The 18,380-nt window shown below is 40.0% G+C and overlaps 2 protein-coding genes across 2 annotated transcripts in view; one reads left to right on the top strand and one right to left on the bottom strand.

Moving 5' to 3' along the window:
- Positions 1–306: 306 nt before the first annotated feature.
- Positions 307–2,514, bottom strand: pop5 (POP5 homolog, ribonuclease P/MRP subunit). The gene is made up of 5 exons (XM_062999591.1): positions 2,459–2,514; positions 2,233–2,375; positions 1,357–1,506; positions 1,112–1,195; positions 307–533 (listed from the first exon to the last, which is right to left on the bottom strand). Exons 1-5 carry the CDS (start codon positions 2,476–2,478, stop codon positions 451–453), a joined length of 480 nt encoding a protein of 159 aa, XP_062855661.1. The 5' UTR covers positions 2,479–2,514; the 3' UTR covers positions 307–450.
- Positions 2,515–4,891: 2,377 nt separating this feature from the next.
- Positions 4,892–18,380, top strand: part of olfml2a (olfactomedin-like 2A) — a 36,635-nt gene continuing 23,146 nt past the window's right edge. Inside the window, exon 1 of the mRNA XM_062999481.1 lies at positions 4,892–5,050. Within this exon, the coding sequence (XP_062855551.1) occupies positions 4,979–5,050 (72 nt within the window). The 5' untranslated portion in view covers positions 4,892–4,978. The remainder of the gene's footprint in view (positions 5,051–18,380) is intronic.

The raw sequence follows: 18,380 nt of genomic DNA on the forward strand, positions 1-18,380 counted from the left end.
TGAGGTGAACTGGAGACACCAAATTGTCCATGACTGGGTTCGATATAACCTTGTGAACTGATGAATCTTGTGTAATGAGTAACTACCGTTCCTGTCATGAATGTAACCAAAGTGTAAAACATGACGTTAAAATCCTAATAAACAAACAAATAATTTATACTAAATATTCGGACACACTACCCACTCTTGCGTACTGTTTAGTATGGAAGTATGTGATTTTAGACACAGATTTTGACCTGCACTGTCATGGTTCCTCTCGCCTTCAGTTTCATCACACTCAAACTTTAAAACACTGTTTGGTACAAATGGGGTGTAAAGCCATTTTATTAACAACCAAAACTTCTAAATTCACATTTATGAACACATTATGACTTTACAATAATTATTTCTCATTTACAGTGAAAGAAAAAGTAATTATAATACAATAACATGTACAGATGAGTCGGACGATTACATTTCCTCCTCTTCATCCTCCTGTCTGAATTTGTTTAGAGAACAGCTTAACACCGCTTTTCTCACTTCTTGTTTTTCAGCTGCACAGCAAAAAAGGGTGAGGATTAAATAAAGTAAATTAAAGGCAGATTTTTTTTTTTTAAATGTATTTTATTTGTATTCAAGTAACGTGTTTTGCAATCCCTCATTCCAAGGCTGTTTTTTATTGGGCTATTTAAGAACGACCTTGTAAAGTGTCTGTTCCTATAAGTGAGCTTCCAGTTCTTCCCTCATTGCTGGTGCTCTCTAAAATACCCAATCCTGGTTTAAAAAACCTCAACTCTGTTAGTTGCCTCATTGTTCATTAATCACAATTCAGTGCTACTTGCTGGAGATCTTTTTATATAGCTGATAAATGCTGTTTGTGACCATTTGCATTTAGCTGACACTTTTATCTAAAGCGATTTACAATACTGTGACAGTGTATTGGGCTTGAACCAGCGACCTTTCGATTACTAGTTCAGTACTCTAACTGCTGCCCATTACCATCCAGTCTTACAGACTGACCTGTCCAGCTGTGAAGGAAATTGTGATTTAGACACAAGTCTGTGTTTACATTTTTAGTATTTTGTCCACCACCTTTATATTGACAGACTGGATAGAAAAGTGCAGATTTTACCTTCGGTTTTACAGAGCGGTAGCATCCGACACAGCTGCTGTCGTCCATACCGAACAAGAAACTTCTGACACGTTCTAATGGTCCCTGATAATAAAATCATAGTCATTAAAGTGATCCAAATCTAAACTGGCGTAAAAAAAAAAAAAAAAAAGTAATTGCCCCCTTTGTTGAACGTGATGTTGCACAAATGGAACAGATTTCGGCACAAGGCATGACTGACATACAGTAATAAAACAACATCTAACCTCCAATGTGTATGCAGTTGAAGAAGCACTGTATTTTCTGGCCTTGGCTCCAGACGCTGGTGATGAAGGGCAGTGCTGACCACAGGAGACGATAGTGGGCTTTCCGGAACCGCACAATCACGATGCCAGTGTAGGCGTTCACATACGTCACTGAAAAAAAGCAACTTTGAACAGACTGCAGGTATTCAGCTGTCATATTCAATGAAACGTTGTGAGAAGAGCCAGGTTGGTGTCTCGGTGGCGCCATGTGCCTGGTCAGACACTTTTACAGATACAACAGATGTCTGTATGAGGTAGGAAAGGCAGAATTCAAAGTCACATCCTTGCTGCTGGAGCAGTGACACCTACTGTCTGAGTGAGGGTGGAGGAATACAGAAAGAAAAGCTAATTCCTCTGTAAATGATGAAGTCCCTGAGGGATGCATGCAGCATATATGATGGAGAATTAAGCATCATTACACTGGGAGAGGGGAAAATCTAGTGAAAATAGTACACCAGGTCACTCATGTGGTCAATTAGCCAAAACTATTTAGGGTTTGAGTGATTCTTTTGAACGTTTTCACTTCCCCACACTGCAGATCATGAGATAATACAGTTTCATTTTAGGGCTGTTTGTAATTGGGGACATTTGGTAATGCATTTACTTACTGTATCATTTGTAGAGGTGTACACATATGCATTTTATTATTCAATTATAATAATACAAGGGTCTCAATTTACCTTTAAACTTTATAATCAGTGTTTCAGCTCTATAGTATTAGAGCTAAATTATCACTAAGCTACCGAAGTGTAATAACCACTAAATGCCCCAAAAGTCTGTACATTACCTAATCTCTTCTAATACTGCATTAAAGAATGAAGAATAAATCATAAGAACCTGAAGATCCGATGCTGTAGAGAGCGGCTCCGTATTCACCGTGTGCCTTCTGTACTGCACCTCTCACCGCCTGATACACCGCTTTCTCCTCCAAAAACCTCAGATTATTCCCTTCTGATACACACACCTCACACAGCAGGTACCTACAACAACACACACCACGCTCAACACCTACAGAATCAATACTAATACTAATCAATAATCAATAACACACATCAGTGTTTACCTCGACTTTACCCGAACCATGCTGCTCACATGTACCAAACACTGCAGCACTTCCGGGTTTCACTCCTGACCAATCAGAAATCCGCGTCGATCAGAGAGGCGTGGCTTATGTCATTGTTCATTTAAAATAACTTATTATTATTATTGTTATTATTGTTATTATTATTATTACTATTATTTTAGTAATTTTAGTAATTATATAGTAAAATTTGTTTAATTATTATTATTATTGTTATTATTATTATATCATGACTATTATTATTACTATTATTATTATTATTATTATTATCATCATCATTATTATTACTATTATTATTACTATTATTACTATTATTATTTTTTTTTATTATTATTATTATTTTTTTATTATTATTATTACTATTATTTGTTGTTGTCATTAATAATGTTATCTGTTATCATTATTATTGTTGTTGTTATTATGATTATGAAGCGGTTGATGAAAACGAAATGAACTGTTGTTGTTATCTAGATGTTTTTTTTTATGTATGACCGACTTTGATCACCTAATTTTTTATTTATGTGTTGTTAAGTTATTTCATAATAATAAAAAAAACAGATGACACCGTTATAACAGAATTGAAAATAATAATTAAATTATACAGTAGAATAAAATAATTATTATAAACAATTCTATTAGAAATAATGTGTTCCTAATGTAATTATTATTTATTATCTAAAATAATAATAATACGTTATTATTATTTTATCTGGAATAAATTACATGGAAAAACAAATGCTGTTTTTATGTCCTACAGATGAAACCTTATAACAGAAAAAAAAAAAATTATAAATAATAATAAAAGTATAGAATAGTTTTCATCAAGTAGAAAAGTACAATAAATAAATACAGAGACTTTTTTAAGTAAATGTAAACAATTACAATAAACATTTTAAAAAGTGATTTCATGTTTCTGACTGAAATAAAAAGGAAACAGATTCTCTAAACGTGCAGATAAGTTTTGTTTCAATAGATGGCGCTAAAAGAACAGAAAATATGATTAATAACAACAAGTACACAGAGTTTCAGCATTCATTTATTCATCCAGGATCATTAACCAGTTCCAGTTCCTGGTCAGAGTCCGGTGCGATCCAGAATTTAGAGCAACCAGTCCATCTTCTGTATAATTCTGAGAGGTGGGAATAAAAAAAATATTTAGGAAACCCAGACACATAAGGTAAGAACATACCAAACTCCTCAGGGACACTGACCAGAGGTGGGACTCTAGCAGTTGCACCACCGGCTGCTGAATGTTTAGATCACGTAAACAGAAAATACAAACAACTTGGATCCTGGGGACCTGGGTTGGATCTTCACACCTGGTCACTGTCTGGAAGGAAACTAGATGACCCACAGGAACTCACATGGAGATTAAGCTGTGTATGGCTCCGGTTCATTCCAGAGCTGTTCAGTAGGGCTGAAGTCAGGGCTCTGAGATTTTCCTCTTGTCTTTATAGAGCTTGCTTTGTGCACGGGGAACAGTCGGGAACCAAAAGGTCGCTGGTTCAAGCCCCTCCACTGTCAGATTGCCACTGTTGAGCAAGGCCCTTATTGCTTAGATAATATACTGTCGCAGTACTTTTGACCGTATAGTGACAGTGATGTAGCGGGTAGTGAGGGTGCCACACAGCACCAGGGTTTTGAGGAACTGGGTACAATCCTCACCTCCAGTCAGCTGCTTGCTGAGAGGAGTTTGAAAAGTTCCCTCCATGTCCATGTGGATGTTTTGTACTAGGTAGTCCGGTTTCCTCCCACCTCATAAATACATGGGGCAGCACGATGGCTAAGTGGGTAGCACTGTCGCCTCACAGCAAGAAGGTCCTGGGTTTGAAGGTCCTGGGTCCGGGTCCTTTCTGTGTGGAGTTTGCATGTTCTCTCCGTGTCTGTGTGGGTTTACTCCGGGTGCTCCGGTTTCCTCCCACAGTCCAAAAACGTGCAAGTGAGGTGAACTGGAGACACTAAATTGTCCATGACTGTGTTTGATTTAACCTTGTGAACTGATGCATCTTGTGTAATGAGTCACTACCGTTTCACATACACATGCATGCCTGCAGGTGGATTTGCTGCTCGGAATTGCCCCTAGGTGTCGTTCCTGACCTGGCTTAGACCCTGTGTTCATGAAGATGAACGAATGAATACATAAATGAATGAGCGCTCCTTCGATTTGCGCATGCTCGCTTCCATTACTATTGTTTGGAAACACGCATTGTTGACTGACCACGCCCTCTGTGGCTCTGATTGGCTGGTATGGACATGATGGACGTGTTCGCGGCGGCAGGGTTGAGCCATATCGGTGTTGGTGTTGTGTGCAGGAGGTAACGCATGACGCGCAGTTCGAATCCCTGTGCTGACAGTGCGGTGCGCGTGCATGTGTGCGTAAGTGTACGTGAGCGCGCGTCGGTGATTGCACTGGGAGCTCTGGAGTGATCGTGCAGGTGTACAGTGTCCCATCATCCTCTGATCTGCTCTGTGGGTTCGATACTGGAGATTTTGGGGGAGACGATGCGGATTTACGCGTGCATCCTTGTTGTTGCTGCGTGCGTCCTGACCGGAGAGGTCCTCGCGATCACCAAGGTAAGTTATACAGGACACGTTTGTTCATGCAACATGTTATTTAATGCAACACGTTAGTTCATGCAGTGCGTGCATACATGCGTAAAATACAGTTCACCTGTGGAACTTGTGCATTTGTGCCCACTTCCATTACTTTGCTTCAAGGGGAGGCACGGTGGGTAGCACTGTCGCCTCACAGCAAGAAGGTCCTGGGTTCTTTCTGTGTAGAGTTTGCATGTTCTCTTACCTGTCTGTGTGGGTTTCCTCCGGGCGCTCCGGTTTCCTCCCACAGTCCAAAGACATGCAAGTGAGGTGAATTGGAAATTCAAAATTGTCCCTGACTGTGTTTGATAAATCTTGTGTAACCTGTAACTACCGTTTCTGTCATGTAACCACAGTAAATATATATATATATATATTTGTTCATAATTGTTCATTAAATGTGTTTAAGGTGCTCATGCTGACCTACAGCATTAGATACAAAACACAACCACAGTGTCTCAAAATCTAAACTGTTTAACCCAAGAGCACAAAATACAGATCACCTGTGGGACTCCGACTTTTGGGCATTGTGTGCCATTGCTTTGCTTAAAAATGCACAGTGTGCAATCTAATGCAAAAAGTTTACACACCCCATGACAAACTCTTCCACAGTTTCTGTAAACGTTAATCTTTTAACGTGCATAAATCCAGGGACCATCTCTGTTTTATCTCCTGCTCATACAGCATCACTGGCCATCATAAAAAGTTAATATGCACACCCTTAAACTAATACTTTGTTGAATCTTCTTTTGATTTGAGCGTTTAGTGTTTTTGTGCAATTTCCATAATGTTTAATGACTTTTCTCACATTATAAATGATTTGTATATAGATCAGTACACTGTCAAATTCAGCAAAAAACAATAATGGTGCATTAAATGTGTTAAAGGTGCTCATGCTGATCCACAGCAAGATACAAACACAACCACAGTGTCACAAAACCTAAACTGTTTAACCCGAGAGTCTTGTTTTCATTTGTGAACACTTCATTTAACAGCTGCTTTTATCCCAGGCCAAATGCAATCCAAGTAACTGATAGTTAAAGTTCTTGCGCCTGTCAAACTCCTCCACAGTTTCTGCAAAGGATAATCTTTTAAGGTGCATAAAACCATCTCTGTTTTAACTCCTGCTCATACAGCATCACTGGCCATCAAACCAGTGACTTTTAATGTGTTACAATCCAACTAAAAACAAAATTAAATATAAAAAAGTACAATATAAAAGTTACACCCTTGCACACCCTTAAACTAATACTTTGTCGAATCTCCTTTTGATTTCCATAATATTTAATGACTTTTCTCTGCATGCCACATTATAAATGATTTGTATATAGATCTGTACACAGTCAAATTCAGCAAATAAACACTAATGGTGCATTAAATGTGTTAAAGGTGCTCATGCTCATCCACAGCAAGATACAAACACAACCACAGTGTCACAAATCCTAAACTGTTTAACTGGAGAGTCTTGTTTTCATTTATGAACACTTAAGTCATTTAACAGCTTCTTTTGTCCCAGGCCAAATGCAATCAAAGTAACTGAAGATTAAAGTTCTTGCTCATGGTTCCAACATTGGCAACTTTGCCCTCATGATCATGTATATTAGGGATGTTTTTACCTGTATGAAACAAAACACAGGAAGGACTCGATGCCATCAGATTGATTTACCTCACCGGGGTGTGGAAACCCAACCCAAAAGTCATGTCCAGAACAGTGATTGTAAATGAATAAGCAGTTATTAATCTAATTCGCATTTTGCATTTTGCTGTCATTGTGTAGATCTTAAACAACATACGTCCTGACCTCTAGACCAGAAGCCTTCTGCTGTTAAGTTCAGTACTTTAATTTTTGAACTACGACTGCCAGCAGTGGTTTTGGTTGTGTGTCTATAGTGTTACTGGCAAGAGGAAGGTAAACAACAATACAACTCTTGCTTTGATTAAATTGTGTTCTTCACATACGTCTAACTTTCTTGCATTGGCACAAACTATTACACATACGTAGAAAATCAACTAATCATGGAATTTGACTTTGAGGTGTCCAAACTTGTATATTAAAATGTATTGAACATCACCCCCTCCTTCTCAGTGATCAAAATTATGATGACTGAATTATTAGAAGAAACGGAAAGAGCCGCAATCACAGGCGGAGATCCAGAGCTAATCACAGCGGGTGGAGCAGCACTGATGTCATTAATGTTATGCTTTAGTGGTGCTAAATTGTCCATAAGAAAAGGAATTTTCTTCATTTAGATGTTTTGAAAGGAATCAGTAAAATGATCCGCCCTCAGCTGATGTGTGAAGTGAACGGCTGACTGATGGACTGATGGACCTTGTGCCCAGTGTTTTTGTGTTGTGTAGCCCCTCTGCAACCCTGACCAGGATAAAACAGATAGTAAAATGAATAATTAAATGAATTATTAACCCCAAATCAGAAAAAGTTGGGACGGCATGGAAAAAGCAAATAATAAAAAAACACAGAGTTTCTTACATTTACTTTGACTTTTATTTGATTTGATGTCAGACAGTATTAACCTGAGATATTTCATGTTTTATCTGCTCAATTTCATTTCATTTATTATTAAACATCCATTCCTGCATTTCAGACCTGCAACACATTCCAAAAAAAGTTGGGACAGTAAAGCATTTACCACTTTGTAATGTTGCCGTTCCTTTTCACCACTTAAAATACATTTTGGCACCAAGGAGACCAAGTGATTTAGTGTTTCAGCTTTTATTTTGTCTCGTTCTTCCTGCAAACACGTCTTAAGATGTGCAACAGTACGGGCTCGTCATTGTGGCATTTTCCCTTTCAAAATTCTCTACTGGGGACAGGTCAGGACTGCAGGCAGGTCAGTCCAGTACCCGTACCCTCTTCTTCCGCAGCCACGCCTTTGTAATGTGTGAATGCATGTATGTCCCTGGAAAAGACGACGTCTTGAAGGCAGCACGTTGCTCTAATGTACTTTTCTGCATTAATGCTGCATCACAGAAGTGTAAATGACCTTTACCAAGGGCACTGACACGCCCCATACCATGACATGACTTTGCTCATCAAAGACTCATCAAAGCCATTCCTGGATGCTGCTTTTGTATCAAACTATGATTACAATCACCTGTTCACATCACCTGTTTAAAATCACATCATTATTTAGTTTTTTCACCTTATTACTAGCCCTAAATTGCCCCCGTCCCAACTTTTTTGGAATGTGTTGCAGGCCTGAAATGCAGGAGTGAAGGTTTATTAACAAATGGAATAAAGTTAAGGAGATAAAACATGAAATATCTCAGGTTTAAACCGTCTGGAATGAAATAAAAGTCAAAGTAAATGTAAGGAACAGTGCATTTTTATTTTATTTGCATTTTTCTAACTGTCCCAACTTTGTCTGATTTGGGGTTGTACAAGCCTTCATTGCTAAACCTACGGTGGCCGAGAAGTGCAAAACAAATTTACATTTCAGAAAACAAAATTACAAAAAAACTAAAACAAATTTACAACAAAAGCAAAAACAAATTTACAAGTGCTCGGGTACCCAGTGTTTGTAAATTTGTTTTGGCATATGTAAAAGTGTTTCAGCACTTGTAAATTTATTTTCGGCATATGTAATTTTGTTTTCTAAAATGTATATTTGTTTTGCACTTCCCGGCCGCACATTTCTGACGGAAAAGGCAGGGACAATAAACCGGAAGTGCGTGTTGCTTACCTGCTGTCAATCAAACTGTTTCTCCGCGATAAAGTGAACGGAGTTTGTGATGGTGACGATAAACAAGGTTTTGTCTAGTTTGTGGAAATCATTTTATCCAGTTGACCCGCTATTGTTTTTCTTGTGGAAAGTTTTGTGCAGATGTTTAGACGTGGCGTGTGCATCTCTATTTACCGTCCGCTCTTCTAAACATCTAAGGAATTCCCACAAGAACAACAAAAGCGAAATAATGAAAATAATTAACACAAAATGGACAAAACATTGTTTATTAGGGACGGAACATTTGATACCGAGGCTTGTTGAAGCTTGTTTCACTTTTGTAACACTGGACTCAGCATGTGCGGGACTGATGAAGCTTTGTGCTGTGTTTTATCTCACTCACTATATAAGAGACAACCAAACCAGGGTTACCCACCGTCCTGTAAATACAGAATCCTGCTTTATCTGGAGACTAAACGCCGCGTTCTGTATTGAACTGATACAGGACGCTTTGTTCCGTATTTTTATCAATGGGAGACAGTGTGATGTGTATAAAACAGAAGGAAACTGCTGCTTAATTCATTATATTAAGTAGTGTTCACTTTTATTCTTAGTAACGTGACATAACCTGTTTAATACACCGCTGTATGAGTATCACAGTGGGCGGAGTGCGTTGTTTTGCCTAAAATATGGTTCTGACTTATTATAAAGAATGAAAATAATAAATGTTAAACACCATAAATAAAACCTTTGTTCTCATGACTGTGTAAGGTCCCCCCCTGCTGCTATAACCAGCGCACACACACCGTTACTAAGAATAAAAGTGAACACTACTTAATATAATTCCCTCAGTCTCCCATTGATAAAAATACGGAACAAAGCGTCCTGTATCAGTTCAGTACTGAACGCGGTGTTTAGTCTCCAGATAAAGAAGGATTGTGATGTTACAGGACGGTGGGTAACCCTGGTTTGATTGTCTCTTATATAGTGAGTGAGATAAAACTCAGCACAAAGCTTCATCAGTCCCGCACATGCTGCTTTAATATAAGCTCCGATACACTGAGTCCAGTGTTACAAAAGTGAAACAAGCTTTAAAGCCTCGGTATCAAATGTTCCGTCCCTAATAAACAATGTTTTGTCCATTTTGTGTTAATTATTTTCATTATTTCGCTTTTGTTGTTCTTGTGGGAATTCCTTAGATGTTTAGAAGAGCGGACGGTAAATAGAGATGCACACGCCACGTCTAAACATCTGCACAAAACTTTCCACAAGAAAAACAATAGCGGGTTAACTGGATAAAATGATTTCCACAAACTAGACAAAACCTTGTTTATCGTCACCATCACAAACTCCGTTCACTTTATCGCTGAGAAACAGTTTGATTGACAGCAGGTAAGCAACACGCACTTCCGGTGTTATTGTCCCTGCCTTTTCCGTCAGAAATGTGCGGCCGGGAAGTGCAAAACAAATATACATTTTAGAAAACAAAATTACATATGCCGAAAATAAATTTACAAGTGCTGAAACACTTTTACATATGCCAAAACAAATTTACAAACACTGGGTACCCGAGCACTTGTAAATTTGTTTTTGCTTTTGTTGTAAATTTGTTTTAGTTTTTTTGTAATTTTGTTTTCTGAAATGTAAATTTGTTTTGCACTTCTCGGCCACCGTACTAAACTGCTAAAGAAGAGCTAAAATTCATAAAAACAGTAAACATGGATTTGCATTTTTGTGTTTTTGACCTGTATTAAATTAAAAACAGGACACACACACACATAATGCTTCATGTTTACTGTTTGTACATGTACATTTGTTCTAGATTTGCTGCTTGTAAAACATGCTGGGACGGGAGCTTGTTTACCCCTGTTTGTATTATCTTTTTTTTTAAACAGACTTGATACTAATTTGGACACTGCACATCCGTACAGAGCTTCATTGTTGTATTGTGCTTCATTATGCATCTGACGTTTTTATAGGAGACAGACTTGAGCTCACAGATGCCTGTAATGAGTTATAAACCGTCTATAAACCAAACTACTGTGGTCTATAAACAACTGACTGTTTAACTTATTATCTACGGTTTGATTCTGATGCTACACGTATCTCAAGACTGTCACCAGTTTGTCATCAGTTTCATTCCACTGAAAACCTGAACTTGGTTTTAATCCTCTAAGGATCATTACCCAGCACTCACAGGTCAGAGTTTAATGAGCGGGGTCAAAGACATGGTCAGGATTAGAACGTGTGGTATCCTGATAACAGAATAGATCATTAAGCTTTAAGTTTTATTTTTGCACCGTTTTTCTCCCAGTTCAGTAACTGCTGGCTGCCACAGACACCAAACTGGGACGGTAATGGTGCTCAGATGTTTTTAGACTTTTAAGGTGCATAAATCCAGCGAACTGCTCCTGCTCATAAAACATCACTGGCCATCAAATCAGTGACTTTTAATCTGTACAATCCAACTAACTAACTAACAGCTAATTGAAGCACCTTTTGATTTGAGTGCTCAGTCTTTTTGTGTAAGACTATATACTGTATACTCATGGCACATCTTGACTTGGCAATCTTTGCCCACTCTTCCATGCAAAAGCGCTCTGAATCTGTCAGATTGTGAGGATGTAGTGTATCATAATAGAAGTGTATCATAATAGAACTTTTTAGCATGTTTACCTACAGGCCTGTCACATTTAATCATGAATATTTGGGGTAACTGTGGTCAGTTATGATGTTTCATGTATCAGTAAACACCAGGTTCATTTTCTACTTCACTGTGCTTAATTTTGATGTCTTTTGACCAACTGTTGCTGTACATTATTGCATGTGTAGTAAGCTTGAATGTTGTCCACTGTTGTGATCTTGTGTGTCCCAGTTGACACTTGGTACTGGCGCTGTTATATTTAGGCAATTGGGTGGTGCAGTGGTAAGCTAGCCCACCAGTGCTGAGGTCTCTAGCTTGCAAACCGGGTGCCTATATTTACATTTACATTTACATTTTCAGCATTTAGCAGACGCCTTTATCCAAAGCGACTTACATTACAGTTACAGTATATAGTTTGAGCAATTGAGGGTTAAGGGCCTTGCTCAAGGGCCCAACAGCAGCAACCTGGCAGTGGTGGGGCTTGAACCAGCGATCCTCTGATCACTGGTCCAGTATCTTAACCACTAGGCTACAGCTGGCCCTATATGCAGACATAATTGGCTAATGTTTGCTTCTGCGGGCTGATCCCTGTGTAAACCTGCCTCATGCAGGTGAAAAGAAGTGGTTGGCAACTGCCCCAAAAGGATGTGTGTTAGATATGGTTCTCTTCTGCCAGGGTCAGGGTCTGTACCAGTGGAGAAGGGATATAAAAAGGGTAATTGGATATGACTAGATTGACAGAACAAGGGTCAAATGCATACATTTAAAAAAGAACTAATATATTTAAATGGTTATTAAAGTTATTATTTACATTGATCGGTCATGAGTGAATTGTGTATGTATATTAGTACAGATTTGTATAATAGATTCATTTATTTCACCATGTTTCCTTTTTATCATCTCAGTAAAGGTCTCTGTGATCTGAATCAGGTGTTACAGCACAGTATTCCTCATATTTTACGGTCTGGGATCTGATTGCTCCGGTTTGTTAACCGTTATGCAGAAATGCATGAACGACGACGACTAATGGATGATTTAGGATTCAGTTGCACTGAATGTGCAGGATTTGAACGGGGGCAGACGTGTTGGCTCTCATACTGTCCATTACATCTCTGGTGCTTCACCTGCACACTGGTAAAGTTTTCCACACTTGGCCTCATTAGAGAGACGAGATACGAGATGCAAGATCCATAAAAGTGTTTTCACAAAGAGACGTCTTAGGAGTGTCCAGCGCAGATTTTGAAACGCTCACGAGGGAGTCGTCGAAATATTCGTGCCTGCAGTTCCAAGAGCTCATCTGTGTCTCACTGATATAATAATAATCCAAGTGCTAAATCCAAGGAATCTGTATCCAAAAATCTGAGCCCTGAGTCACTTATGAACTCATTATGTTACATTTATTCATTTGGCAGAGGCTTATAAGCGAGGCAGAATCCAAAACAAGCTCACAGCTGAGTATCTGAGTATTTGAGGGTCGGGGCCACCAGTGGTTCTAGTCAGGTCATTAGTATAGAACATTAACAGCTGAGCTCCAACTTTATTTGCATATTTGCCCTCACGATCATGTATATTAGGGATGTTTTACCTGTATGTGCAAAACACAGGAAGGACTCGATGCCATCAGATTGATTTACCTCACCAGGGTGTGGAAACCAAACCCAAAAGTCATGTCCAGAACAGTGATTATAAATGAATAAGCAGTTATTAATCTAATGCGCTGGTGTCAGCTTTGTTTCAAGTTTGTTTATTTATCAGGATTTTAACGTCATGTTTTACACTTTGGTTACATTCATAACAGAAACGGTAGTTACTCATTACACAAGATTTGTCACTTTTCAAGGTTATATCAAACACAGTCATGGACAATTTAGTGTCTCCAATTCACCTCACTTGTACGTCTTTGGACTGTGGGAGGAAACCGGAGCTCCCGGAGGAAACCCACACGGACACGGGGAGAACATGCAAACTCCCCACAGAAAGGACCCGGACCGTCCCACCTGGGGATCGAACCCGGGACCTTCTTGCTGTGAGGTGACAGTGCTACCCACTTAGCCACTGTGCCGCACCTTTGTTTCAAGCGATTCACATTTTGTCCATGATTATTACCACGACCCAGGAGAAACACAAACGATGCATCAAAGCGAAAGACAAAAGGAAATATATTCAATTAACGAAAATGGTGAAAATCTGGTCCCACTGTGGTTTACAAGATGTAACGTAAAGCCTTCACAAGGGGTCGTTTGTGTACAAGTCCATTTCGTGTTTTGCCTGGTAAAAGTTGTTGATTTACTTGTTATTATTTTTCTCTGTGACCCACTTTTGGCTTGATACCCACCCAAGGGTCATGGCCCAGGGTCTGAAAAAGTCTCAAACAACAAACTTCCTGACCTTTAGACTTGTAAGAGCGCAGTCCTTTTCCGGAGTGGACCCCGGTCGTAAATCTACATTATGCACAGGGTGCACCAGTGGTGTGGTTGGGGTGCCGCTTGCCGGAGGGTGAAAGTTCTGAAAGTTCCCTTTCTTCTCTCTTATTCCGAGAGCTGGCTTGTCGCAGACGTCCGGAGCAGCCTGTCATATTGTGACAACTCTAGTGGGTAGAGCTTTGGACTATCAATTGAAAAGGTTGAGAGTTCGAATCCCTGAGCAAGGGCCTTAACCCTCTCAGCTCCAGGGGCGCCATACACTGGCTGACCCTGCGCTCTGACCCCAGCTTCCAAACAAGCTGGGATATGCGAAGAAAGAATTTCATTGTACTGTACACACGTATATGTATATATGACAAATAAAGGCTTTTAACCAGTTCTCAGTTTTGCTCTGTCCCTGTTCAGTCCACTTTCTCCGTTAAGGCTGCGGGTGTTTTTGTGTCCTTCATTTGTTACTTTGTTTCTGTTATTTTGGGTTACTTGGGTTCTATTTCCATTCCTGCAGGTGCAGGGCTTTACCCCGTTACAGGGAGAGAGACTGATTAGTAAGAAAAACTTCTTAGAACCATTGTGTCTCAGAATTGGCAGCATAGACACGAACTTTCTCACACATTCCTCTGGAGGAGAGTCCGGTACCCGTCTGTCTGCAGGACCCCGTCTGTCTCACTGCTCACATTACTGCGCTAACGCTGCTCAGGGACTCCATGTACAGATCAGGCCGAGATGTCATTTATTTCCCTGCTCTCGTTAAGATCATTTGGAAAGGAATGTGTGTTGTTTGGTCTTGAATGGGAGTGAAGAATGTGGTTTGGGTTTGAGTGAGATTAGCACAGACTCATGAGAATAATTCCCCGAGCTCTGTGCTCTGGATTTCTCCTGATATGTTCTACTTTCGTGTTGATCACGTTTGCAGGTTCAGTGTTTCACGTGTGTTCACTGTAAGTGGAAAAGTTATTGCTTAGTGTTTTCAGTATGAAGTCACACTTTAATGTCAGTCTACGTTAGTCCACAACCGCCAATATCAGGGTGCTGAATCTCGGCAGGTGCCTTCAGTCTGCCCGTGCCCACTGTTTTCAGGGAAACTGGACCCACTGCGACCCTGATCTGGATAAATTTTATGGTAAATGTGAAAATTCCTTTGTGCCCATATAAACAGGGCTGGTTTGATTGCACATATTAAAAAGACATGGAGCAGTAGTCTTACATCAAGGGTGAGATGAAAACCCAAACTGTCACCTTATGTTAGTTTGTTAGTGTGTTAGTATCAGTGTGTATCAGTGTGTATGATTGTGTAGTAGTGTGTGTTAGTATCAGAGTATATCTGTGTGTGGCAGTGTGGCAGTATCAGTGTGTGTTAGAGTGTATTAGTGTGTGGCAATAGCAGTGTGTATTTGTGTTAGTGTGTATTAGTGTGTGGTACTGTGTGTTAGTATCAGTGTGTATTTGTGTTAGTGTGTATTAGTGTGTGAGAGTGTATTAGTGTGTGGCAATAGCAGTGTGTATTTGTGTTAGTGTGTATTAGTGTGTGGTAGTGTGTGTTAGTATCAGTGTATATTAGTTTGTGGCAGTATCAGTGTGTATTTGTGTTAGTGTGTATCAATGTGTATTATCGTGTGTTAGTGTGTACTAGCGTGTGTTTGTTTGTATCGGTGTGTATTAGTGTGTTAGCATGTATAAGTGTATAGAAGTGTGTATCAGAGTGTATCGGTGTATTAGTGTTTGTTAGCGTGTATAACTGTATAGTAGTGTGTATCAGTGTGTATACGTGTACAGAAGTGTGTATCAGTGTGTATCGGTGTGTATTAGAGTTTGTTAGCATGTATAACTGTATAGTAGTGTGTATCAGTGTGTATTAGAGTTTGTTAGCGTGTATAAGTGTATAGTAGTGTGTTTTGGTGTGTATTAGTGTTTGTTAGCGTGTATAAGTGTATAGTAGTGTGTATCGGTGTGTGTGTTTGTTAGTGTGTATAAGTGTATAGTAGTGTGTATCAGTGTGTATAAGGGTACAGAAGTGTGTATCAGTGTGTATCGGTGTGTATTAGTGTTTGTTAGTGTGTATAAGTGTATAGTAGTGTGTATTAGAGTTTGTTAGCATGTATAATTGTATAGTAGTGTGTATCAGTGTGTATTAGTGTTTGTTAGCGTGTATAAGTGTATAGTAGTGTGTTTTGGTGTGTATTAGTGTTTGTTAGCGTGTATAAGTGTATAGTAGTGTGTATCGGTGTGTGTGTTTGTTAGTGTGTATAAGTGTATAGTAGTGTGTATCAGTGTGTATCGGTGTGTATCGGTGTGTATTAGTGTGTATAAGTGTATAGTAGTGTGTATCAGTGTATAGTAGTGTGTATCAGTGTGTATTAGTGTTTGTTAGTGTGTATAAGTGTATAGTAGTGTGTATCAGTGTGTATCAGTGTTTGTTAGTGTGTATAAGTGTATAGTAGTGTGTATAAGTGTATAGTAGTGTGTATCAGTGTGTATCGGTGTGTATCGGTGTGTATTAGTGTGTATAAGTGTATAGTAGTGTGTATCAGTGTATAGTAGTGTGTATCAGTGTGTATTAGTGTTTGTTAGTGTGTATAAGTGTATAGTAGTGTGTATCAGTGTGTATCAGTGTTTGTTAGTGTGTATAAGTGTATAGTAGTGTGTATCAGTGTGTATCAGTGTGTGTTAGTGTGTATAAGTGTACAGTAGTGTGTATCGGTGTGTATTAGTGTGTGTTAAGCGCTGGTTGAGTTGTGTAATGGGAGGAGATGCAGTTCAGACTCCACTGGGGTTAAAAACGATGAAGTGCTTACACAGCTGCTGAGTGCCACCGCCTCTCCCACACCACGCCGACACACCCTGACCCCTCACACACTCTGTTCTGATTGTGTGTGTGTGTGTGTGTGTGTGTGTGTGTGTGAATGATCTTTAACCTTCTTTAATCACTGTATTTACAGTATTCTTAACCTAACTACGTGTGTGACCTGTGATGTGTGCACGCTCCACCGGCGTAGGTGTTGCCGGGTTATTACAGCTGCGATATGAAAACGTTTAGCGTTACAGCTGAGAGGAATAAACGACGCACGGCGGCGCATCAATCCGTCCTCGAGGAGCGTCTCCTCAAACCTAATAACATAATAAAAGCTAAGGAGATTCAGAAGTGTGTTTTGGCTGAACGATCCGTCTGCTGTTTCCACACCGAACGTTAATGTTGAAATATTAGTTACCACAGAGCTGAGAAATCAAACAGCGCTGATGCTGAAAGATTTGACAGATCAGGGGAAAAGTCACATTTCTGCTCTTTCCTGCTTAATCAAAATACACCACATGGTCAAAAGTATGTGGACATCTGACCAAGAGCTTGACCATCTCACCTTTTAATAGGAAATAGGATGGCACAGGAGCTCCTTGATACCAAACCGGTCAAACTGTATCTTAATGGACCTGACTATATTATATTTATGCATGTGTGTGTGTCTAAAACATCAAAACTCAGCAATTAAAAGGGTGTCCACATACTTTTGGCCATATAATTTGAGTGACCTTTAAGACCAGTTACTGCACCGGTCATCATGAACTACATCCAGACCCCTGAACCAAATAAATCACAGCTGAAGCTCAGAACGTCGTCTGTGGTTACATAACGCTGGTCAGCGTGTGTGGCGTCGGCCGGGCTGTGACTCCGGTCGCTCTGAAGTCCTGAACGAGCGGGGAACCGACGTGCTCTCGGTTGGTTTTTGCAGAACATCCAGCACTCTTTTGGCCTGTGGGAGGCCGCAGAGCTGACGGACCGTGTGATGCTGTTTAGGGTACAAACTGCACTGCCTGCGCTAAAACTCCTTTTGTGTTTGCCAGACACGTTTCTGATGCACACAGGGCTGCGCCGAACAACTCACCATACGCTCGATGTTTATATTTATAATGAACTGGAACTTAAACTGTGACTTTTTAAAGATGGAAACTTTTATTCAGCCATGATAAATGCCATAGTAGCTGACATGGTGTTAATAATTGAACAAACAAACAAACAAACCCATAAATGGTTCCAAAACAAGTTACTGGTGTTGGTGTTGCCAGGTTATGACAGCTTTGTTTTTTTAATCAATTCTTTACTGTTTTTTTATTTATTTATTTATTTTATGCATTTTTTCCTCCCGATTTAGCGCACTGAGAGATACCAGATTGCATCCGTGGAGAGCACGTCGCTGTACACGCCTCCTCCGACACGTGTACAGCCCTCCTCTTCCCGCCTGTGCAGGTCTCTTCCGCCTATCAGGGTCCTTACGCAGCGTATGAAGATCCCACCCACACATAGTCCAGCCCCCACCCTGCAGATACGGTGGCCAGTTAGTATCTCCTGCAGGCACTGCCGATTATGCCTGCTAGATGGCGCCCAGCCGACCGGAGGCAACACTGAGTTTCGAATCGGGGAGTTCAGAAACTCGGTGCTGGTGTGCAAGCGGAATATCCCACTGTGCCACCTGGGCGCCCAATTCTTTATTGTTATTATCTGCTTTTTTCATGCAATCCAGTTGTGGCCATCGCTGCTGCCACCCTCACTTCACCCCTGAACAAGGAGTACC

The sequence above is a fragment of the Trichomycterus rosablanca genome, chromosome 7 (assembly GCF_030014385.1).
Source record: "Trichomycterus rosablanca isolate fTriRos1 chromosome 7, fTriRos1.hap1, whole genome shotgun sequence".
NCBI lineage: Eukaryota > Metazoa > Chordata > Actinopteri > Siluriformes > Trichomycteridae > Trichomycterus > Trichomycterus rosablanca.